General features: G+C 31.8%; 3 protein-coding genes across 7 annotated transcripts; 1 reads left to right on the top strand and 2 right to left on the bottom strand.

The window, feature by feature from the left end:
• Nucleotides 1-518: 518 nt before the first annotated feature.
• Nucleotides 519-17,456, top strand: LOC136410169 (H2.0-like homeobox protein). Of its 2 annotated transcripts, none has more exons than XM_066392198.1 (5): nucleotides 519-669; nucleotides 8,271-8,493; nucleotides 15,112-15,248; nucleotides 16,991-17,188; nucleotides 17,286-17,456. In XM_066392198.1, exons 2-5 carry the CDS (start codon nucleotides 8,285-8,287, stop codon nucleotides 17,450-17,452), a joined length of 711 nt encoding a protein of 236 aa, XP_066248295.1. In that variant the 5' UTR covers nucleotides 519-669; nucleotides 8,271-8,284; the 3' UTR covers nucleotides 17,453-17,456. The 2 variants fall into 2 exon arrangements, with proteins under 2 accessions (XP_066248295.1, XP_066248293.1); XM_066392196.1 differs by having other exon boundaries at nucleotides 8,266-8,493.
• LOC136410166 (potassium voltage-gated channel subfamily KQT member 1-like) lies at nucleotides 17,456-22,705 on the bottom strand. 4 transcript variants are annotated; one of them, XM_066392191.1, is made up of 14 exons: nucleotides 22,337-22,705; nucleotides 21,868-21,965; nucleotides 21,627-21,813; nucleotides 20,809-20,899; nucleotides 20,466-20,592; nucleotides 20,127-20,302; nucleotides 19,795-20,055; nucleotides 19,490-19,669; nucleotides 19,245-19,434; nucleotides 18,982-19,105; nucleotides 18,768-18,924; nucleotides 18,438-18,560; nucleotides 17,809-17,915; nucleotides 17,456-17,719 (listed from the first exon to the last, which is right to left on the bottom strand). In XM_066392191.1, exons 2-13 carry the CDS (start codon nucleotides 21,902-21,904, stop codon nucleotides 17,835-17,837), a joined length of 1,734 nt encoding a protein of 577 aa, XP_066248288.1. In that variant the 5' UTR covers nucleotides 21,905-21,965; nucleotides 22,337-22,705; the 3' UTR covers nucleotides 17,456-17,719; nucleotides 17,809-17,834. The 4 variants fall into 4 exon arrangements, with proteins under 4 accessions (XP_066248288.1, XP_066248290.1, XP_066248287.1 ...); XM_066392193.1 differs by having other exon boundaries at nucleotides 17,456-17,727; nucleotides 21,868-21,951; XM_066392190.1 differs by having other exon boundaries at nucleotides 21,868-21,951.
• A 30-nt stretch (nucleotides 22,706-22,735) lies between these two features.
• LOC136410170 (uncharacterized) lies at nucleotides 22,736-24,107 on the bottom strand. Its single transcript, XM_066392199.1, has 2 exons — nucleotides 23,084-24,107; nucleotides 22,736-23,027 (listed from the first exon to the last, which is right to left on the bottom strand). The coding sequence occupies exons 1-2, from the start codon at nucleotides 23,236-23,238 to the stop codon at nucleotides 22,757-22,759; spliced, it is 426 nt and encodes a 141-aa protein (XP_066248296.1). The 5' UTR covers nucleotides 23,239-24,107; the 3' UTR covers nucleotides 22,736-22,756.
• Nucleotides 24,108-24,202: the final 95 nt, after the last annotated feature.

The following is a 24,202-nucleotide window of genomic DNA, read 5'->3' as shown; positions in this document are numbered from 1 at the left end:
CTTTTATGATGATGCAAATATGTTTCTTTTCTTTAGAAAAAAGGACTTTCCAGAAATGTAAAAAAAATAGGGCCGTATTTGCGAAACGTCTTAGTAAAAATCCTCTGTCCTATGGAAGACAAAAAGTGCCAATGGCATGTATTTTACAGAATAAAATTAAAACAATTTAAGCAGTCACGATTATTTCCGGGACCGATCCCAACAACGAGTAACGAATTTGAATAGTCCTCCGTATTAGTCAACAGTCGCCTTAAGCTACTGCATAGGAGATTCAACACAAATCACTCAATTTATTGGGCGCAACGAAACTCGTAATTACCATCAATAATTAATGTATATTTTCATTACCTCTCGCAGAGAGAAAAATAAACCACCATCTCTTCATTCGCATTAAACTGGTCACCGCCTCACGAATAATCTCGATCTGAACCAATCAGATTAATTCTGTCAGACGCTAAATCCGCCTTCCAGCTTACGGACACACTTAAGCATCTCAGCCTCCGCGACCACCTATTAGGGAACACCCTGAGTTTTAATTAGTGTTACTTGTGTCGGGAAGAGAATTTGTGGTGCGCGTGTGAGATTCCCTGATATTGGAGTTAAGTATGTGTGGTACTATTTTTGATGATTACGGTGTCCAGGAATTTGGGTTTCTAACATGAAATAATGGTAAGTTACTTAGTATTCAGACGAGAACAACCTAAAATATACGGTACCCATTCATCCTCGTTGGATCACTCTGTACAGGGCGATTTCAAATCTACATGCAACGTGACAATTTAAAAATAAACAATGACTATATCTGGCTATATAATTTCTACAATATCGAGGAGGAACTTCATCCCCAGTCTTCCCCAATTGAATAATGTTGAATGGCAACCCCCTACTTGTGATACCTTATCTTGTAGCTCCCAAAAATTCTTTTAGATGGAACCCTACAAAGCTACATTTGATCAAGTAGTTTTTAGTTGATTAAGGAAGATCTAATTGAAATGTATTATCATTTAATTTATTCATTATTAATTTATTAAATGCTGAAAATCATTCATGTCACTGTCCTGGCAGCAGTCTTAATACTCTTAGACATATTATAGTTTTTTTTATGTCTATGATTTTTATTATTAACCGAACAAATAAAAAGTTTAAAAACGCGTTGTGTGTGTTTTAACGCTGTTAATGTTTTCTCCGTAAGTCCTGTTTCGTAAAACAAAACTGTGAAAGTAGACCTGTAAAAACCGAAAGATAAAAACTTAAATAACTCATTTTTAATCTTTTTATTTTTGCGGTTAATAATAAAGACCAGAGACATAAAAAAGTCATCAAATGTCTACGAGTTTTAAGATTGCTGCCAGGACACTAATATCAATGATTTTTCAGCATTTATGAAATTAATAACGAATAAATTAAACGGTATTACATTTCAATTCGATTTTCCTTAGTGAACCGAAAACTATTTAATCAAATGTAGCTTTGTACAATATCACCGAAAAACATTTTTTGAAATCTTTAAAATAAAGTATTATAAGTAGGGGATTGTCATTTAATATTATTTAATTGAGGTGGCTGGCGATGAGAAGATAAGTGAAAACGGATTGCTCAATACATCAATTTGGTTCCCTCTCGATGCTGTAGAGATTGGTTAGAGGAATTTTTGATATCTTTTTTGTTTCCCAGATATAATCATCGTAATTTTTCAAATTGTCATCCTGTATATACTAGATATTAAGGCGGGGATTTGTATTCGAATTAAATAGAACTCAATAATTCTAATAATCTGATTATTCTACACTATTCAACTATATTTTACTATTCTTCAATGAATTTTCCATTCTACAAGGTGTCTCTAAATATAGTGCCAGAAATTCAACCAGGTATTCTAGATTCCAAAGTATAATGAACACTTCATACAAACATATATCGAGAGGCGCTTCATTTTTAATATACAGGATGTGAAAGGTTGATTCTTGAGAATGGATTTTTATTAAATTTTTTTCGAAACATTTCAAGATACATTCATAAAATTTTGTACCTTATTATAACTTTTTGTGTTCTTTTTGAGTCTCTATAACAAAATTGCCTCATTTTTCCAGTGACGGGTACTCCAGGGGGATAGCACTTAAAAAGTACTTAAACTTTTTTGTATCTAACTTTATTAATGATTTTGTAGGAAAAATGTTAAATTTAAAGATTTTTACATAAAAAAGGTACTTTTGTCGAAAGTCGAAATTCCCAACAGTTTTCGAGAAAATTAAGATTTAACAAATCGGTGAATACTATGTCTTATTAAATAAACATCACATTTAAAATCCTTATTTGTTCATATTTCTTAATAATAATTTTAATTAAACACTGTTCCGGTGACAACGAAAAACCACCAAAATTTATTAATAAATGCTGTCATATACGGAAATATCAAAAATATTTTTTTGTTTCGTTTCAAGCGAACTGGGTTTTAAATCTGATATTTATTTAATAAAACATAAAATCCACCAATTTGTTGAATCTCAATTTTCTTGAAAATTGTTGAGAATTTCAATTTTCAACAAAAGTACCTTTTTTGTGTAAAAATGTTCACGTTTATTATTTTTCCTATAAAATTGTTAATAAACTTAAGTACAAAAAAGTTTAGGTAATTTTTAACACATCAAGGAGTGAGTTTTTGATTAATTAAAATATCAAAATTTTTGAATATCAAATGGTATCATTATGAATAAACTACAGCTAGAGCAGTAGATAAATTTCTTAAATACAATATTTTCTTAGTAATCGCCTGTTGCCATATGGCAACACCAGTACTTAATGATAGCATCGAAAATTGAAACCAGAATATGAGAAAATTGAACAGATTTTTTAATTCAACTGTGCATAATATTATAGTGTAATTAACATACTCTTTACAAATACATTATATAGAACATTAATCTTATTTGGTATTCTTTTACACTTCTTCGGCAATTACTCTGGCAAAATCCCAATACTAATAGCATATCAACTTGTTCATTAAATATGAATTTTCCATCCATTGTGTCTACAAAATTACTACAAACGAAAATAAGATACATGAAAAATGTGTAAACTACATAAAATTGAATAACATCAGATTTGAAAACAGTCGTATCCTAACAACAGAACAATTGAAGAGCGGTTGGAGTATGGCCTTTTAGTCTTTAAGGCATATAATTTCTTCTTACTCGATTTGATTGGTTTTGACACCAAATCACAATTTTTTTTTCTTAATAACGAACGATTTCACGAAAAATGTAAAAGAATATAAAAAGATTAAATAATAAAAAATACAGTAAAATTAAATTTACTATCATATTGTTAAACCCTAGTTTTTAAATCGATTAAGGTTAAAAAAATTCATATTATTTTAAGGGTGACTCACCTCTAAATCACCGCTTATTGACTTTTCAGCCACTTCAAATTTTTAGCAAATGAAGACTTCAATAAAACAATAACATTTTCCAAATTTGGTTATCCTGGGTTAAGACTTTCCTGAAATACCGAATTTTTTCAATTTTTTTAATTCATCTTTTGAAGCCAATAGGTCAACTACCGTAGGTATCTGAAAAAAACTTCATATAAAAAATCGACATGTTTTTAAGTCCTCTACACGCACCTATTCTGTGTGGGTTGCATTGCGAATCACTCTGTAAATTTGTGTGAAAAACTAAATTACAGTTTTCGCAAAGTCCATCATCACATTTTATACATTTCGTACGCATTATAAAGCTATAATTTTCACTGACACATCGTTTTTTTTTTAATTCTGAGGGACAGGCATTAATAAGCAACCTTGACCATCGAATCTGATATCATCAGACATTCTGCAAAATGATGTGGTGAGAGACATGCATTTTGCGACGCATGTCTTCGCTTGAGTCCCAATAAATTTTTTTCCCAGGTAGGTAATGGTACCCTGTTAGTATAAGAATGCCTAAAAAACAACGAATCACATCGGTTGTTAATTGTGGGTCTGGCGAATCTTTAAAAAGTACATACTTTGTTATTTCTGACTAATGTGTAAAGTAATATCATCGTCAAAAAACAGCTCAAATATTTTAACAGGCGTCAGTACTCGATGTATATCATAATCAGTGTAAGGAAAGTCAAAAATTGTTGCTTGGAGGTCTCCAGTTATTCAAATAATATTCATGTAATCAGTTTTTTCCTGAGGTGAATTGTTGATTTTCTTGTTGTTGTTGTTGTTGTTGTTAGCTTTCACATTCTTCCATACTAGATTCATTTTCTTCGTAACCAATGCAAAATTCTTGGAAAACTGCAAGCGAAGCAGGTGCCAAAAGTTGGTTTCTCAATAAATCATCCGCTTGACCTCCACCATCTTCATCTCCCCAGTCTTCATCTGTATTATCGTCTGCATCGGGAGGTTCTAAGTAAATGGTAGCAACATTTAAATCATCTATAAATACAATACTATTTCAAGCGCTTCTTCAAAGGTAACACTACGATTGTAACAAAAAGAAAACAATAGTAGTGCCTTGGAGGATTGGTGGTGCCATATGGTAACACTTAATTTAAAATAACGAAAACTAAATAAGAGTAATTTTCATTGCGAAATTTTCCTTCTACAGCAGTACAATACTTTATTGGCTCAATAAAATGATGTAGGCGAGGCCTAAAATTGTATTTTTATTATGATATTTGTGAATACTTACACGAAACTCATCCATTTTGGTCACATGAAAAGCGTAATAGATGTTCTGGAAAATTTCAGAAAATTTTCACTAAAAAACCTGATAACTAGAAGAACGACGCGAACCACGTATTGCAGAAGTACTGTTTCAAACGTAAATATAATCTATCGATAATGCAGGGGAATTCTCCGGTACAACTTCAGCGTTGCCAAAAGGCAACGCAAATCCTTGATGGGTTAAACACTGTCCGCCTGTATTACCTGAAAAAATGTGGCAATTTTTTTATAAACACTCAAAAAGAGCACAAAAAGTTATAATAAAGTATAAAATTTCATTCATTTATCTCAAAATGTTTTGAAAATGTTAATAAAAAAAACTTCCCTTTCACGCCCTGTATATCGAAAATGAAGCGCCTTCAATATATGTTTGTATGAAGTTTTCATTATATTTTAAGACCTAGAATATGTGATTGAATTTATGGCACTATGTTCAGAAACACCTTGTATAATATAAATTAATAGATTTATTTTCTATTGCCAAAGTTTACACTTGTCTCATCTACAGTGTGCTCGCATTAAGAACTTACCACCCTTGTAAAATCTGTATTTCTTGGCCGATTTTGACGTTTCTTTTTGTTAATTAAATATTCAAAATGCGCATTTAGCTAATGACGTCTGACAATGACCCATAGCCAGGACTAACTACGTGTATATTTTAATAGATCAAATTTCAAAAATCACTATTAGGGCTTTTTTTAGGGTAAAAATGGAAATATATTCTCAAAGAAAATGTCCTAAAATCTACTTGTACCGATTTTAATTTTTTTGCTATACAGGGTGGTAGAAAAAATCAATGAAACATATTTTTAAAAAAAGTAGTAAGACACCTTTTAAACCAAAATTTCTTCATACACTTGAAACTGGAGATCAAAATCTAAGAATGGAGTTCTGTTTATAGCTGCAGGGTATATATCAAGAAGATTCTAACTTTTTAAAGAACACCTTATATATCGACGAAACTACGTTTATGACAAACGGTATAGTATCGGCCCAAAATAGTAGAATGTGGAATGATCATAACCCGAATTGGATAATCGAATGTAAACGACAATACTCCTCAAGAGTAAACGTTTTCTATGGTTTTGTAAATTAAAAGATTATTGGGCTCTAATTTTTCAACGAAAGTTTGAATGCTGCTCGCTTTCTGAGATTTCTACAAAATGAGTTTAGTGACGCATTTGGTGAGCTTCCTCTTGATTATCGGTACAGTTTACATTTCCAACTTAATAAAGCGCCCATTTACAATGCGATTAATATGAGAAAATGTTTAAATGATAATTTTCCCAAACGCTGGATCGAACAAAATAGTCCTCTTATTCATTAGCCGTCGCAACCTTCAGATATTACGCCCATAGATTTTTTCCTTTGAGGATCAATAAAAAATAAAGTTTATGCCACAAAACCCCAGACCTGCGAACAGCTTTGTGCACGCATTAAAGAAACTTGTCAGAACATAACTCAACATCATCTAAATAACGTGTTGAAAAATGTAAAAGAGAATTTGGGGCGTTAATTGAAAATACTAATATTTAACCAAAAAAACTGTCTTGTTCCAGTTAATAATTTATTATTCTATGTTAAATTGAAATTAACATTAATTTGTTGTAAAAAGATTAGTTTTTAGTATTTAAACAGTTCAATGTAATTTAATCTAATAATACATTTTCTCGAACAACCACCAATCAGTTTTATGTTAAAATAATTTTTTTGTCCTTTTTAAAATTTGTTTACATAAAAAACATGTTTGATTGTTTTTCTCGATTACTCTGTATAGTAAAAAAGTAAAAATCGATACAAGTGGGTTTTAGATCATTCTAATCGAGAAACTGTCTTCGTTTTTATTCTAAAAAAAAGCGCTAATAGTACTTTTTGAAACTTGATCCCATAAAAATGCACGGATATAGCCATGACTCTGGGTGAAGAGTCGTTGTACCCATTAAACAGATGCACATTTTGATATCTAATTAACAAAAAAAAACGTCAAAATCGGCCAAGAAATAAAAATTTTACAATAGTGGTAAATGCTTAGCCCGGACACGCTGTATTTGAGCGCCATATTAAATTTTCAAAATTTTCGGCCAATTATGGTTTTCAAGCTTTCAGGAATTAGTTATCTGATTTTAGCCATTATTAATTTGATTTGTTTAAGAAGGAAATTTTCTAAGAAAACAATTTCAAAACTAATTTCTTGAATTACTTTTGACATTCCTATCTTGGATACACTGTACATATACAGTATGCAAATTTTGGATGGAACAATCCATATAACTAAGATGCTGAACATATGCGACCAAAATCCTCGGACACGTCAATTTTTATTTTTCCTTGTAGTTTTTTTTATGGTAAATTCATGTATACAGGGTACTCCAAAAATCAGGTACGACTACTAACTTTGTTTTTTCAAATAAATCGCTTATTTTTATTTGATTTTTAAATTCTACACAAAATTTTAAGTGTGTTTCATGTACCATGTCCTATAACTAAACACAACAAGTCTTGAGAAATTTACGATTGAACACATCAAAAACTAAAACTTTTGATTTTTTTAGTCCTGAAAAGGACCGATTTAATACAAAATAAAACAACAAGCAACAATTAAATTAAATGTTCAAATTGGATCCCACCTACTTCTTGACAGTAAGCAAGACGATGAATGAACTCCTGTTTGACATTTTGAAGCATTGCTAGAGTGATTGTTCTTATTTCATTACGGATTCTTTCTTTTAAGGCTTCGATATTTGCTGGTTGGTTAAAGTATACCTTACTCTTAAGATAACCCCATAAAAAGTAATCTAAAGGCGTAAGGTCAGGTAATCATGTCGGCTCTTCAATTACCCTTCGTCTCCCAATTTAGCGTCCAGGAGGAATGTCATTTAAATAAGTCCTATCATCAACATGGTAATGAGTGGGTACTATTTTGTATTAAATAGGTTTTTTTCAGGACTAAAATTTTTTTTTTTCATCAAAAGTTTTAGTTTTTAATGCGTTGAATCGTAAATTTCTTAAGATCTGTTGCGTTTAGGTATAGGACATGGTATATGAAACACACTTAAAATTTTGCGTAGAATTCAAAAATCAAATAAAAATAGGCATTTTTATTTTAAAAAACAAAGTTAGTAGTCGTACCTGATTTTTGGAGTACTTTGTATACATGAATTTACCATTAAAAAAACTACAAAGAAAAATAAAAATCGGCGTGTCCGAGGATTTTAGTCGTATATGTTCAGTATCTTAGTTATATGGATTGTTTCATCCAAAACTTCCACACTGTCTGTTATATGACCATCTAGTTGAAAAAATGTTGTTTTCACATCATTTCTTTTTTGTTTAAGTTCATTTATTTGCAAAATATTCGCATAGAAACAAAGGGCAACCACAAATATTAATATATCTCCCCGGATTAGAAACATCTCAAAAAAAGTTCAGACTGGGTGTGCTGGTAAAAACTTGACTAATGTATTATGAGACAAAATCAATTTTTTATATACCCATTATCTTATGGAAAATATTATAACAATTGACGTAATAATTATTATTCTTATTCTCAGTTTAGAAAAATCTATCGATATGGAAACGCAAGCTTCAGACATGAAAGAACGAGAAACGACTAAACTAAAATTTGGAATAGACCGGCTCCTATCAAATGACCGTTCAGATAAGATAAACGAGGAAATGAAGACTGTGCAGCGGAGAATTACAACCACAATAACGAAACCACTACCTCAGGTAGCAGTACCCTGTTCCGATTGTGTATCGTCGTTATTTAGATGTTGCAGGTGAGCTCGAATTAAATTTATTTTGATTTACCATCACAGTCATATAATCAATAAGTACATTAATGAAGGTGTTTAATACATGACATAATTATACAATATTATTTCGCCATATGGGTTATGAAAAAAATCTAGTTTTGAAATTGCCATAAAAATACAGTGCGTTCCAACTTTCAGGGGTCAAATTTAAACCACAATTTCTACATAAAAAATGATCATAGTATGCTATACAGGGTGATTCACGTAACTGTTTCATTAAAAACTTTTGTGTTTGTAACTAATCTAAGTTTTTGATATTTGAGGGTTAAACTAATATAGATACATTCCACTTTTTAAAAATATTTTGAAGGTCATATCACTTCTGGTTATACCGGAAGTCGAGGTAAACTTCCTTATTTCAAATAGAACACCCAGTATGTTTTTTCATTTTTGGAATCTAGGAATTAAGCTGATTAAATTCTTATTAGGTACTCCTATACCTAAACCTAACCGTTTAAAAGATATTTTGGTTTAAAAGAAAAATATTTCTAAAATACCATTTCTATAAAATTTCAAATTCTAAGCTATTATTGAAGCTAACTTTACGAAACTTTGCTGACATGTTAACTAGATATGGTAGATTAGGTTAATGTGAAAAGTTTTTAGAAATATCATACAAGGTGTCTAAAAAATCACGTCATATTTAAAGAACTTTGATAGCAAAAAAGTCGCATATTTCAAATGGAACATCCCCTATATTTTTCTATGTCCAGAATCAAAATTTAATTCTGAATCGATTACTATTAAGCATCCCTATACCTAAAATTAACGCTTTTGCTTTAATTTACGATTTTTTAATATTGTACAATAATAATTCTAAGTATCTTAGTTGGCTTTGAAAAGAACATGGCTGCTTCCGGTAAAATGCGGTCATGTAATTATTAATTTAATAAGTTCGCTCAGCAGTTTAGAATCATTAACTTTAATAATACTTATTCAAATAGTGATATTTTAAATTTATTCTTTATTCATGGAGAATGTAACAAAGTTTTGGAGAGAACTTGCCGTATATTCAACGAAAGATATCCGCATCTTCCGAAAATCACAAAGAACAAATTTAGGATATTGGAATCAAATTTTTTAAGACATGGAAAAGTCGAAACTAAAAAGTCTTATTTTAGTCCCATCATAAATTAAAAAAATAATAAATAAAAACAAATAAAATTAAATTAAAATAAATGTTCAATATGACCCCTATTAACTTCTAAACATTTCAAAATTCTTTTTTAATCTTCATGTTGTGTCACTTTATTAATTGTAATGAGGTGAAGATCTTCAAAAACTTTTCGAATTCTATCACAAAGATTTTGTTTACTTTCTATGGAAACTTCATAAACCCGAGATTTTATATGACTCCATAAAAAGAAATCTAGGGACGTCAAGTCGAGTGATCTTGGCGGCCATTTCCATGGTCCGTTACATCCGATCCACCGGTCTTCAAATGTCCGATTCACCTTTTCATAACCTTCATGGGAAGAGTGAGCCGGTGCATCGTCCATTTACGGTACCAAACAGTCTGTAGCATATTAAGAGGTAAAGTGTCTAAAAAATCGGAGACAATATCTATTAATATATCTAAATATTTTAAATTATTTAAATTTTCATTGTAAATAAAATATCTTGCTTCATTACTCATAATCATGGCAAACACGTTAACACTAAAATTATCTTGATGACGGGCATCTTTCAATATTCGAGGATTTTTTTCTGCCCAATAATGAAGATTTCTTCTGTTTATAAGCCCCCCTTTTGTGAATTTTGCTTCATCTGTCCATATAACATTTGACAAAAATGATGGATCTTCCTAAATATGAACAAGCATAATTCACAAAATTTACTTCTTCTAACTTCGTCTCCCGGTTTAAATGACTGTACAATTTTATAAGAGTAAGAATGCATTCTATGTTTCTTTAGAATCCTCTGAATTGATAAATATGATAAATCTTTAAAAATCATTAATGGAAGATAAACAATTGCTATCATTAATAACAATAAAAGTACAAATCTAAATCATTAGAAGCAGTTCAAATAGAAAAATTCGAATTTACATTAAAATATCCTAAAACGGTGATTTCATTGTCTTCGTTATTTATTATGGGTCTAGAATAAGACTTTTTAGTTTCGACTTTTCCATGTCTTAAAAAATTTGATTCCAATATTCTAAATTTGTTCTTTGTGATTTTCGGAAGATGCGGATATCTTTCGTTAAATGTATGGCAAGTTCTCTCCAAAACTTTGTTACATTCTCCATGAATAAAGAATAAATTTAAAATATCACTATTTGAATAAGTATTATTAAAGTTCATGATTCTAAACTGCTGAGCGAACTTATTAAATTAATAATTACATGACCGCATTTTACAGGAAGCAGCCATGTTCTTTTCAAAGCCAACTAAGATACTTAGAATTATTAGAGTACAATATTAAAAAATCGCAAATTAGAGCAAAAGCGTTAATTTTAGGTATAGGGATGCTTAATAGTAATCGATTCAGAATTAAATTTTGATTCTGGACATAGAAAAATATAGGGGGTGTTCCAATTGAAATAAGCGACTTTTTTGCTATCAAAGTTCTTTAAATATGACGTGATTTTTTAGACACTCTATATGATATTTCTAAAAACTTTTCACATTAACCTAATCTACCATATCTAGTTAACATGTCAGCAAAGTTTCGTAAAGTCAGCTTCAATAATAGCTGAGAATTTGAAATTTTATAGAAATGATGTTTTAGAAATATTTTTCTTTTAAACCAAAATATCTTTTAAACGGTTAGGTTTAGGTATAGGAGTACCTAATAAGAATTTAATCCGCTTAATTCCTAGATTCCAAAAATGAAAAAACATACTGGGTATTCTATTTGAAATAAGGAAGTTTACCTCGACTTCCGGTTATACCGGAAGTGATATGACCTTCAAAATATTTTTAAAAAGTGGAGTGTATCTATATTAGTTTAACCCTCAAATATCAAAAACTTAGATTAGTTACAAACACAAAAGTTTTTAATGAAACAGTTATGTGAATCGCCCTGTATAGGTTATATCCCAAAAAAGTTTCGTAACAAAAATACAGTGCGTTCAAATTTTCGTAGAAAACTACAAATTTATTAATTTCTCATGAATCGCTTGATTTATTTTATTACAATTTTGTAGGTGTTACTCCTATCAAACAACTAGTTTTTTTTAACCAAAATATAGTATTTGATTTGGACAATAGCATGAGCATGGATATTACCTTGAATATGTTTAAAGAAAAAATGTACGGTACTAGTTTTTTCTTGAAATAAAAATCAAATTTGTAGTCTGCATTCATTTTTTAATAAAAAAGATATCTAATTTTTTTTTAGAAAACATTGTTTAAAAAAAAAATTATTGTCTTAGCGCATCAGCAGTAAATTTTTGTTATCTTAAAAATAATATTGAGGTGACATTCATTTTTGAAATAAAATAAATTATAATATTAATAATTAGCAAGTCGTTAAACATTATTGAATTTTATAGCTACTCTTCGAAATATAATTCATCGAGCTCCATGAATTTTTTATATCGACGAAGTGGATGAAAGTTGGCGCTGGAAAAAGAAAATTATTAAATTCAATAATGTTTAACACTTGTTAATTGTTAATATTTTAATTTATTTTATTTGAAAAATTGAAAATTACCTCAACATTATTTTTAAGATAACAAAAAAAAATTACTGCTGATGCATTAAGATGGTTTTAATTTTTTTTATTCTAAAACAATGCGTTTCTCAAAAAGAGTTTAAACTTATTTTTTATTTAAAAATGAATGCAGAGTACAAATGTGATTTTAATTTTAAGACAAACGTACATTTTTTCTTTAAACATATTCAAAGTAGCATACTACTGTTGAAGTCAAATATTATATTTTAGTTCAAAAAATTAATTGCTTGAATTGAGTAACGTGTACAAAGTTGTAATCAACTATGTTATACTGTTTAAGAAAAATTAATAAATTTGTAATTTTCTATGAAAACCTTAACGCAGTGTATTTCTGTTATGAAAGATATTTGGGATACAATTTATACAGAGTACATAATATGTATCAGGAATAATGACAAAAACTTTAAATAATATTTCTATAAAAAAATATTTCAAATAAAAGTTACAAGGCTAATTTGTTGTCACTTTTTGATGCTCTTGAACTTGTTTTTTTTATCCCATAACATTCCAACGAAATCCAATTTTAGTTTTTCAAATGTTATCTTCTATTTCTGAATTGTTTATGGAATCTACGTTTATTTACGTATATAGACATATCAAATTTTGTTGGGGTTAAATAAGACAAATTTTGAGAAAAAAATTATTTCCCTTATTTTATTCAAAAAAATTTAATTCCATCAGAAAACCAAATAACAAATTATTGCCTATAAGAATTAATTGTTATTTAATATTCAAAGCATTTGTTCAAAATTTCTTCCGTCGTTATTAAAACACAGCTATTCTTTGTGTGAATGGTCTTCTCAACTGAACATGGGTGTTTTCCTTGATTGATTGCATTACATCGACGATACGAGCCTCAAGTCATTTACTTTATTTGGGCGATCCTTATAAACTTGATTTTTGAAATAACCCCAATGGAAAAAATCCTAGGGATTTAAATCAGGTGCTTGGGCTGAACACTCTACCTCACCAAGCCAAAAATTGGTACTGCTTTTTTTAAAACTAAAAATTGAAATTTTCGAAATGCTATTTACTTGAATTTTAAAAAATACAGAAGTTGTTTTTATAATTTTGCTTTTCTGATTGAATTTCATTTTTTTAAATAAAATAAAGAATATTATTTTTTTCTCAAAATTCTTCTTATCTAACACCAATAAAATTTGACATGTTTGTATGCGCAAATAAGTGTAGATTCCATAAAACAATTCGAAAATAGAAAGTCACATTTGAAAAGTTAAAGTTCGTTCTAATGTTAGGAGTTAAGAAAAAAGTTCAAGGTCATCAAAAAGTGCCAACAAATTAACTTTATAATTTTTACTTGCAACATTTTTTTATAAATAACTTATTTAAAAAGTTATTGTCATTATTCCACATACATATACAGAGTGTTTTTTATGTACGTGGCCAAACTTCAAGGGATAATTTTTTAAGCGATTCTTAACCGAAAAGTTTATATAAACATAGGTCCGGGAAGGCTTCATTTTTAAGATACAGGGTACCAAACTTTTTTCAAAAATGATTTTTTCGTAAAAATCTTAAGAATCTTTAGTCGATGCTGTTGAAATTTGGCAACATTATTTATGGTAGAAAAGTATTAATTTAGCCTTAATTTGATTCAAATTATTAAGTCCAGTGGCGTCCCGGGGGGTAGCTTAACCAACTTTTTGGCCAAAAAAATGTGCACCACTGACTTTTTTTTAAATGTTTATATATTTTTTTTTGGAATAAGCAAGTAAAAATACAACTTATTTGTTTAAGTGTAATTTTAATAAAGCGTTTTTCTTGTTTGATTTTTTATTTAATTAAATTTTTCAAAGCAAGATACGAAAAAAATTCAAGAGACATAAAAGTTGTATTTTTAGTTGCTTAATGCAGAAGAAATATAAAAGTTTTTAAAAATGTCAGTGGCGCACATTTTTTTTAGCCAAAGAATTGGTTAAGGTACCTCCCGGGACACCACTGTACTTAATAATTTGAATCAAGTTAGGGCTAAATTAGCACTTTTCTATCATAAATAACGCTGCCAAATTTCAACAACATCGACTAAAAGATTCTTAAGATTTTTACGAAAAAATCATTTTTGAAAAAATGTTTAACACCCTGTATCTTGAAAATGAAGCCTTACCGGATCTATGTTGATATAAACTTTTCGGCTTAGAATCACTTGAAAAATTACTCCTTGAAGTTTGGCCACGTACTTAAAGATACCCTGTATAGCAAATTACGATTATTTTTTTATGTAGAAACGATGATTAAAGCTTGAACCCTAAAAATTGGGACACCCTGTATAATGATATGATGCAGGGCAAGTCGCGGTGAATATAATTTGATGACATTAGCAGTGGCGGCAATTGAGAGTTTTAACAGTAAAAACAGGAAATAGTTTTTCAGCAATTGGGATTGAGAATAGTGATTAAAGCCCCTTTTTGAATCTTTTCATGCCCTGACATAATTATCCAAAATTCTCCCAATTCGCTTTCAATTGTCTCTTCAAAAAGTTTAATAACATGTACGTGCTCTGAAATGAAGACAGAATCAGACGCGTCAACTATATCCAGACCCTTCTTTATTGCTTAGGGTAGCAGGATAAATGTCATATCTTGCGTCCTTTAAAGGACGCTTTAAGAGCAAAAAATCCAGATCCGCATTTAAAAAAATTCGGTGAATTACCGGTATTTCGGGCATTAACCACTATTTTAAATAAGTCACACGTAGGCTATAGTTTTAAAAAATATAATTATTTTGTCAATGTTTATGGGCAATTTTACATTTTCTTCGATATACCTAAAAGGCTAAAAACTGTTTATAAATACCGTATATATAAAAACCGAAAACTTTTCTTTAACTTAACCAACTTCGCACATTTGAGACGCCCTGTATAAAAATTACGATTGTTTTCAGAGTGCGTTCTACGGGAGAATGCCAATCAGACGTACTTCCGGGCATATCAGGATTTTTAGGGAGCCATACATATGACATTCCCGGTGGCAGCTCTGTTTATACCATCCAGCCAATTAAACCATTTGCAACTCGACCAAGTGAGTATTCTTATAACTGGGACGACGCCGTAAATAAATATGAATATTTACACCGCAAAAAACTGTCTTGAAAGGTTGCTGAAACTATTTATAACTGAGCTGTCTTAAATCTGGCCACTAAACATCATCGCTTCTCCCCATTCCCAAATATTTGATTTTTATTAGGAAATTAATTAGCCAGTTCTGAAACGGAATTGTGTTTATTTGAAGAAAAATCAGGCCTTTGCCCACGCTCATTTCGTTTACATTTTCAACGGATTTGTTGAAATTTTCATGTGTGTAATCAGTGGCGGAACATGTGATTTATTACCATAAGCATTGACTTCACTAAACCTCTCAAAGCCGGCAATTTACTGCTAATATTCACCTACATAACGTACTAGGAATCATACAAATTAGCCCTATTTTTTCTTGTTAATGTCTATGTGGTAATCGCAGTTCGAAAGAAGGCGAAAACTATTTAAATCGGATGCATCATCTAATAATGTTTTCAGCGGGATATTTTTCCATGTGGTAAAGTTAATAAACAAACGATAAAAATCAGCGAGAAGATCTCCAAGATGTTTGTATATGCCTCTACATTGAGACTGACATTTAACAGTCTTTGCGCGTGTAAACACTCACAAATTGCCTGCCTCGATATTGTCTGTTTATTGGTGATATATACGTTTAAAAATACTACGTTATACATTATGCGTGCAGAGTTTGTATTAAGGTAGTGATGAGAAGCATGCCATCAAGCAATATTATCGCCTAAATATCACTTCTGAACTCAAGTCTTGAAGAAATAAACAGTCAACTATAGTTGTGAGTTTTCCTTATATAAATTTAAATAAATAAGTTTGCGGGTTAGATTATTTTTCAAATATTTATATGCGGGGTGTCCTGTTTAATGCCCAATCCGTATTTGAAAAACCTGAGTTTGTATGAATAAAACCTATCAGGTTTTTTTCCACAACTTTATTCCTTTTAACAGAATTCGAATTTTTGAATTACATCAAGGATTTCCGTGAATACGTTACGTCAACCGAAAGCCACAAAATAACAGGGGTGTGGGCGTAGATCGCCCATCAAACAGATCGAATTAATCCGCTTATGCTCAGTAATTAAATCAGCCACATAATGATTTTATTACACCAAATGGACGCACTTAAACACCACTCTTTCATAAGTACATCGTTCCTTATGTCTGTTTACACAAATGTGAAAATACTTAAAACTAAATCGTAAACGAAGTGTTTACGTGATAACGGTAATAGAGCGATCTTTGTTTATGTTGAACACGAAATTTGGAAGCCATCAACGGTTTCTAACATGTATATTTACAAATCCAGCACAGTCTGTTTTAAGTTTTACGAGCCTCTGACTAATTAAACTTTTCTAATGCTGATATATTCTGGATGGATATTTCCGCAATTATTATGGGTGTTTTAATTTTTCTTAATTGATTAATGACAATTAGTGAGGGCTGACGAAACGGTTGAATTCAAGCAGCAAATTCGTGACCAGCTATAGATCAATAGGTCTCTAAAGAAACGACGATCCGAATCGATCGATAGAAGGCTAAGATCATTTTAAACTTTTAGGTTTTTAAAATGATTTATAAGAGATACAGCGTGGAACCACGCTATGTCTAATTGAAGAAAACGCTATTGCAGCCAGGATTTTTTGCAACGTTTTTACACATTTTATAAATAAAAGGACATTAATAAATATAATATTTTAAAAAAACTTTATTTTAGCGGCTGTTAGATTAACTATATCCAACAACTCACCCTCTCCCCCCTCGAACATTCCCTGTGTAGGGAGCAATAATAAGAGGAAACGGTCTTGGTCTAGGGCGGTTTTCAGCAATCTCCAAAGAAAAGGTCTGGAAAGGCGATTTCAACTTCAAAAGTACATCACAAAACCCGACAGAAGACAGTTGGCTGCTACTTTAGGTAAGTGAGAAAGTGCGACTTTATTTTAAGCTTTGATTTTATTGCCCCAGTTTTAACGAGTCGTCCTCATATTTTCATTAAATTTATTGATCAACAGGTCTTACCGATGCTCAAGTAAAAGTGTGGTTCCAAAATAGGAGAATGAAATGGCGACATTCGAAAGAAGTCTCAAAGACCAACGAAAGTGCTGTCGATTCTACCCAAGAAGAATCGCATATAGACGTTGATACTTTAGGTGAAGATGATGAGTGTTTAGATAAATAAAATATTTTTTGTGTTATAGGTTTTTCAGTTAATTTTCCTGACGAGTTGGTTTAAGGTCTACCACCAATTAAACACGATATTAGCGTAAAAACTATTTATAGTTAAAATTATTAAGGTTGAAATAAATAAAATAGACTTAAAGGAAAGCTTTCTGTATGGGCTACTTCTTACAATGATTTCTTCACAAGTATTGCTTAGTGTCAAATGTCGAGCTATTATTAGGCAGCTTCGCTACTAAAAATTGTCTTCGCTCTTGCTATAGGAGTTCTAAAAAACTTTAATTACATAATATTCTTTAATATCCACGTATTAATTTTACTTGCTGACTGCTTTGCAAATTGAATAAGAATACTTACAGTTGCAAACACTTACTGTTAAGTATTTAAACAGACTCCCGTTGTCTTTTCTCTAATTTAGTCAGAATATCCGTAAGTGTGTCCATTTTCTTGTCTAGTTCACCCAACTGAAAAAATCCAACAAAAAAGTCAATTACTGTTCTCTTTTGTCTACGACTCTCTAAAGGTTTAATTAATGAAAATTAACACAGATCTGGATAATTTGCTTCCTTCCCAGCTTAACCAATAATTCCAAAGCACAATTGCCACTGGCTGAAAGCCTCTTAAGATAATGAAAAATCCACCGGAAAAGAAATGAATTGAATTGCAACCACAACAGGTAATAATCTATATTTAATAACGGATGGATGTTATTACAGAGATTAATGTTAGAAATATTTGGCGGACTGATTCGATTAGAGTGGCATTTTGTTGAAATTAAAAATTTAGAAGCATATTCCTTGAACTGTTCCTCGATGGTAGACGAGGTAAACAAAAATTATTCTCATCCCACGAGACGAACGTTCGCGTGATATTTTTGTATCTTCTGATATTGAACCATTTTAACATTCCACACGCGACAATCCAAGAAATTTTCAAAATTGCGTGCTTACCTGTTCTTCAACGGCACCCACCATTCGATTACTTACATGGTGTTCAAGTTGATAAAGCCGGGCGCCTATTGTCATAGGTTTCTTGTGACCAATTTTATCCGTTCCATAAGAAAAAATGCCAGGTTTGCCAAGAGTTTGATCTAATTTTCTTTGCAATTCCTAAAAAAATAACATACAGGGTGATTGAAGTATTGTGATTTATTTTTAAATAGAGATAATTTTACTGTAAATTTGATATATTACTGAAAATTATCAAATGATAATTGTTTAAAAAATCGTATTTATTTAAAAATAAAATCACAACACTTAAAACACCCGGTTTGTTGGATTGGATTAGAATAGGGAAATTAATGTGTGGATTATTACTTTAATGCGCCACATCATATTCAAATGCCCCTGACTGTACTGTTCGATAACATCTCTGACATCATACGGTTTTCGAGCTTGCTGAAACTTTCGTCTTGCTACGAAATATTTTATTTTTCGTATCGCCCTTATTGCGTTCTTATGGGCTTCCGTCAATCTGACGAGAAAAATTTAAATAGGTATTTAAAAAATAAATAAAATCATACTACATTACTGTGTAACTCTCGGAAGTTCCGTTTCATCGTCAATTTCGTCTGATGCCGTCTCGGTCACAGTACTGTTTTGACTAACGAACATTCCCCTGACGTTTTCCCTTTCGCTCCTTCTAAATGAGGGACCTAAATTGTTGCAGGACTTGAAAACAATCACAAAAAAAATAAAAGCAGCTATATTTTTAATCACGCAGTAATTAAACATATTCTTGTACAATGCAAAACCAGTTTTATTTCAAAACCAGTAAACACGCAACTTTCTTACCCGGTGACGGGTCTTCTTTATTCAACGCAACATCAGTGTCACATATGCATTGCTGCATCAAATCGCTGCCAACACCACTCGGCACCTCTTTAATTGGAGTATGCACTGAGAAATTGCTAAGAGAAGTTGCCAACGGTTCCATTTTGGTTCTCGACCTCATACGTTTTAGTACCGACGTTTTCTTAAACACCTTAAATCATAAGGTGATCTAAAAACATACCTAATTATTGTCAGGTGATACATACTTGAGGGTTGTTGTCTTTTAAGTAAACCTGCCACGTTGCCACAGAGTTGAAGCTCTTCTCTGAGGCACAACACCGCCAGAGGCACTGAATCATCATCGCTGCTGCGGGAATTTGACGGTTGAAGTGTTTCTGACGTTGCTTTTGTTGAACTTTTAACGCAAATCCCGAGCCCAAAATGCCCTGAAGCATGCAGTTCCATATACAGGATGTCCCAAAAACAACGGTGCAAATAAGTATAGGTTGCTATGAAGCTATGTTATGAAGAGTATGCTCATTTGCACCAACGTGTCTGGGCCACGACTTACGGCAGGAAGTGCGAAAAATGAAATAGCGAAGACGCTAAATCCAGATGCCACGATTTTGCCCATCCAAGTTCTAGGAACTGTGTCGCCGTATCCAATGGTGGTTACAGTTATTACCCCCCACCACAAGGCGTCCGCGTAGCTAGAAAAAGCTCCAGTATTTTTTCCATCTCCTTCTGTTGTGTAGTCTTTTTCGGCGAGATACACGAAATAGCTGCTGAATATTAGCCCCAGGAAGCCGATGTAGAGCGTAGTAATTAATTCCTGATATCAGTGAACAAAAATTAAGTTTCGTTTTATTTTAAATTTTATTTTAAATGCGCCATCTTTAATACCTGACGATGAATATACACGACGGATCCGAGCAAACGCCACGTGCCACCCTGTCTGTCCACGTGCAACATTCGCAAAATCTGTAAAAAGCGTATACCGCGGATCGCGGAAGTCGCAAACACCTGGCCATTAGACCCTAACGTTAGTACAACAATGGAAGCAATAACGATGATCAGATCTACAAATTCAACATAGTATTTTATATAGAATATATAGGGTGTCTCAAATGCTATGTGGCACTATACGGCTTTTGTTATACTAGACAAAAGTTGCCATACTTTAAACCTTTTAATTTTCTGTATACATTTAGGACACCCTGTAGAACTTTATTGCTATTTTACCAATAATACAAATGGGTTTCCTTATAAATCGAAGGCGGCCCCATACACCCATATACTTCGAACGGCAACCAGCTGACCAAAGGCGTACCAGGTATTCCGCTCCGAAGAATAGAACTAGGTATATTTCCTGCAGATATTAATGGGACATGTTAGACATCACTTTGTTGATGAAATCTATATGAATTTAAATTTTAGGTTTTCAGAACTGTACGAATCTTAAAGAGCAACAAACTTTTCTGTATATTTGTTTGCAATGTAAAAGCAGCATTCAACTACAACCACATACAAAGTTTAGGCCAACACGGCTACGGTGACGGGTGTCCAAAATTATTATTAAACTTACCATCCAGAAAAGCGTTTCGTTGGCGAAATTCGAATACGAATCGATTGTCGAGAGAACACTAAATATTAAGCAAACTAGGACCAAAATAAATCTGCAACAAAAACACATTGAAAACATCTAAAAGCAGCATGTTAATAAATACCTCAAACGTTATGAGTAAATACATTCATTTAACCACCATTAAATTCACAACTTAAATCGGATATAATATTACATTTTGAAGCCACACGAATAACAGAAATAACTAAGTATACGGGATGTTTTCTAAATGTGTGGCACAAATTTAAGAGGATATTCCTTGGGTCACTGGGAATATCTCTATCCCTAAACATGTTGCAACCCGTTTTTAAATGAATTTAAAAATTATTAATTAATTGATTAAAAATGCCAGATTAGCTATTATTCAATTTGACATGTCATTGTCATCCTCATCCCTTACAAAATGAGTGTTTGTAAAGGGTCATTTTTCATTAAGACTGCAAAATGCGTCCTTGCAGCGGATTAATATCCTAAAATGTGATTGTAAAAAGTCAAACGTTCCGCGATATCCCCTTGTACAGGGTGCTATTTTAGAAACGGCGAGAGCTACGAAGTCGGTAAAAAATGCCACTTTTAGAGATTTTTAATACGTCGTTAACAGCATTGCTAAATTGATTTCTGTTTCCCAGATTTTACGAAAAATGTAAAATTGGTTCAAACTTTCTATGAAAAACGTTTCAAAAACCATGATGTTCTGACCCAGGGAACATTCTCTTATCGCAGGTCTAGCAAACACCCTGTATAATAAGTAGCTAATTGACGAATTTAAGCATACTTACACGACAATATGATACAAAAAACATCGCCAATTGTCGGGTCTTTCCAAAAAATTGTACACTTGTCCCTGGAACGTAGCTCTACCGGCGATCTTCCTATGTTGCTTGGTGGCATAGCGCCCCGCTTCACCCCATTTGGGAGGATTTTCCAGTAGAAGAGGAGTCGCCGTTGAGGACGTAGATATAGGAACTATAGAAAATTCTGTCTGGAGTCAACGGTTTAAGTCTAGAATCAAGGCCGTACCTGAGTTTAACAACACTTCCTGTTCTTCCAAAGCCATGGTTGTTGGTTCTTTTTTTGGATTAAACCGCTATCGTTATTGAGCGTCTACATGTAAATAACTTAACAATGTAAATTAGGTAATTATTCCGGCTACATCTAACGCATAGAAGGACTTTTTTTTATGTAAGATATAGAGTTCCAACACAGTTTGGCCCATGCGATATCTTAATTTGGCACTGTTTATAAAGACGAAAATGAATTAGAAATAATTGGTACTAGGTACCAATTATGAACGATTTATAAATTAGCAAAATAATCGATATCTGCATGATACAACAAAAGGATATTCTACATAGTTATCAAAATTAGGTAAAAATAAAATTCTTAATATAATTTCGCTGTAAGATTTGTAAATATGAGGTTGTTTAGATGAAACTCGTGAAAACACATGTATCTAATATTATTTTATAACATTATGGTATTTACCTACATCATAATATGATTGTCAAATTTTCTAAATCTCAAAGTTAAGATTCTCTCAAGAATTCAATCACACCAAAAGTACCTCCTTGTTGGAACTTAATGAACCGTTGTGGATGAAGAAATCGACGAAAACGTAACACATATTTGAGCGGGCAAAAATATCGATTATTTTCTGTTTTAAATGCTCTTTATAGAGAAATGTATTCCACAGAACGAGGTCACGTAAACTGGCTTTATGGAAAAACTGGAGTTTTACTATTTAGGTGGACACTAATCGAAGGGACGAGTTTGCGTGCTACGTCAGGTAAGGATTAACTTTTGATTGATATCTATGTTGCAACTAGGAATATAGGTAATTTAATATGCAAATTCACCAAGAAAATTTCCAGTTAATAGGCACATCGCATCTATTTGCACCTAAATTGCTTTATGTACAACTTATTTTATTCCTGTCACATTTGGTTGGCAAGTCCAGAAGATCATTCGTTTTTGCGATTGAGGGTGACCTCTCCTTTTCAGACACGCGTTCGTTACTTTCCGCTTTCGCCTGCACTAGTATGGTTTGCGATGGTCTGGGAACAGTATTAAACTCTTGAATGCAGCTTTGAAGAATGTGGAGAAAATATAAGAAAGACAATAGAGTAAGAATACTTAAGCCGATGCTTCGCCTTCCACGACTGGTTTTGTTGTTGCTGGGCCTAAAATTATTTGAACATTATCTATTTTCGGTTTGGAGAAAAGTAATGTTACTTACCAATAAGGCGTTCCGTATCTATGGGTAAATGATGACAGTCCATAATATGGACTTTTGTCGAAATTAGTCGAAGTATCGATTTTTGCGGGCTTGAAATTAACGGAAGAAATGGCGCTTTCTATTCCATGATTCACTGACATTGCCATGGTCGTCATTTAGAACGCTTAAATGTGCTTACTCAACTACCCAATGCAATACTCACACTACTAAAGTAAGAATGTATATTCCTCTCAATTTATTTATGCAGTACCTAAGTTGGAAATCAAAAGAGCGGACTATTGTAATTTTGTTAATTTGAAACGGCACGTTTCATGTTAACGGTGCCACTATTTAATTTTAAGTGGAAAAAATTGATGTGTTTCTTTTATTATACAGTTCTTCGTCACAATCAGCTCGTACGTATGTACATTCATCGTAATCTGGACGTATTAAGTTTGCATTTGTGTTCTTTTATTATACTTGTAGTTAAAGTTGACGACATATTAATAATTTGGCCCTTAGTATAATCATGTTGAGGACCATCTTCTTTTTTCCAGGGCTTTTTGTCAACATAGCCTTCATGCTAAAAATTAAACCTGAATGAATCTCATTTTAAATTATTGAAACTAAAAATTAACAGTACGAAAGTGCAGTTGTGTAAAATCAAGTATCTAATGTGAAACACCCTCTCAAAACTCCTTGTTTCAATCGCTAAGGAATGATAAGTAAAAACCTGTAAAAAATGTTTATATTTGCAAAGTATCATTAAAAAAAAAATAACATAAAATGTTTATTCCTTATATTGGATTATCATATTTAAGTGCAGAATGTGAAGTTTTATGACACGAATCAGATATTACCGAGAGAGTTTCTAAGCGATAATCAGTTATGACCGAGCAAACTACTGAAAATATAATAAATCATCTGTTTCATTAGGGCCATATTCGATCAGTTTGTGGCCTCAAATACAAAAATTATTGTATTTCCCCACATACATTTAATTGCTGAAATAAAGAGGTTCGTTGACTTAGAACGCATTAAAAGAAGACACTACATAAAAATGTAACGATTCATCACTCTTACATTGCCGTGAATCAAGATCTCCGGTAAAAAAGAATAAATTAAAAACATTTCACCAGG

This window comes from Euwallacea similis, chromosome 8 (assembly GCF_039881205.1).
Source record: "Euwallacea similis isolate ESF13 chromosome 8, ESF131.1, whole genome shotgun sequence".
NCBI classification, from domain to species: domain Eukaryota; kingdom Metazoa; phylum Arthropoda; class Insecta; order Coleoptera; family Curculionidae; genus Euwallacea; species Euwallacea similis.
This window is presented reverse-complemented; position numbering and strand designations above follow the sequence as displayed.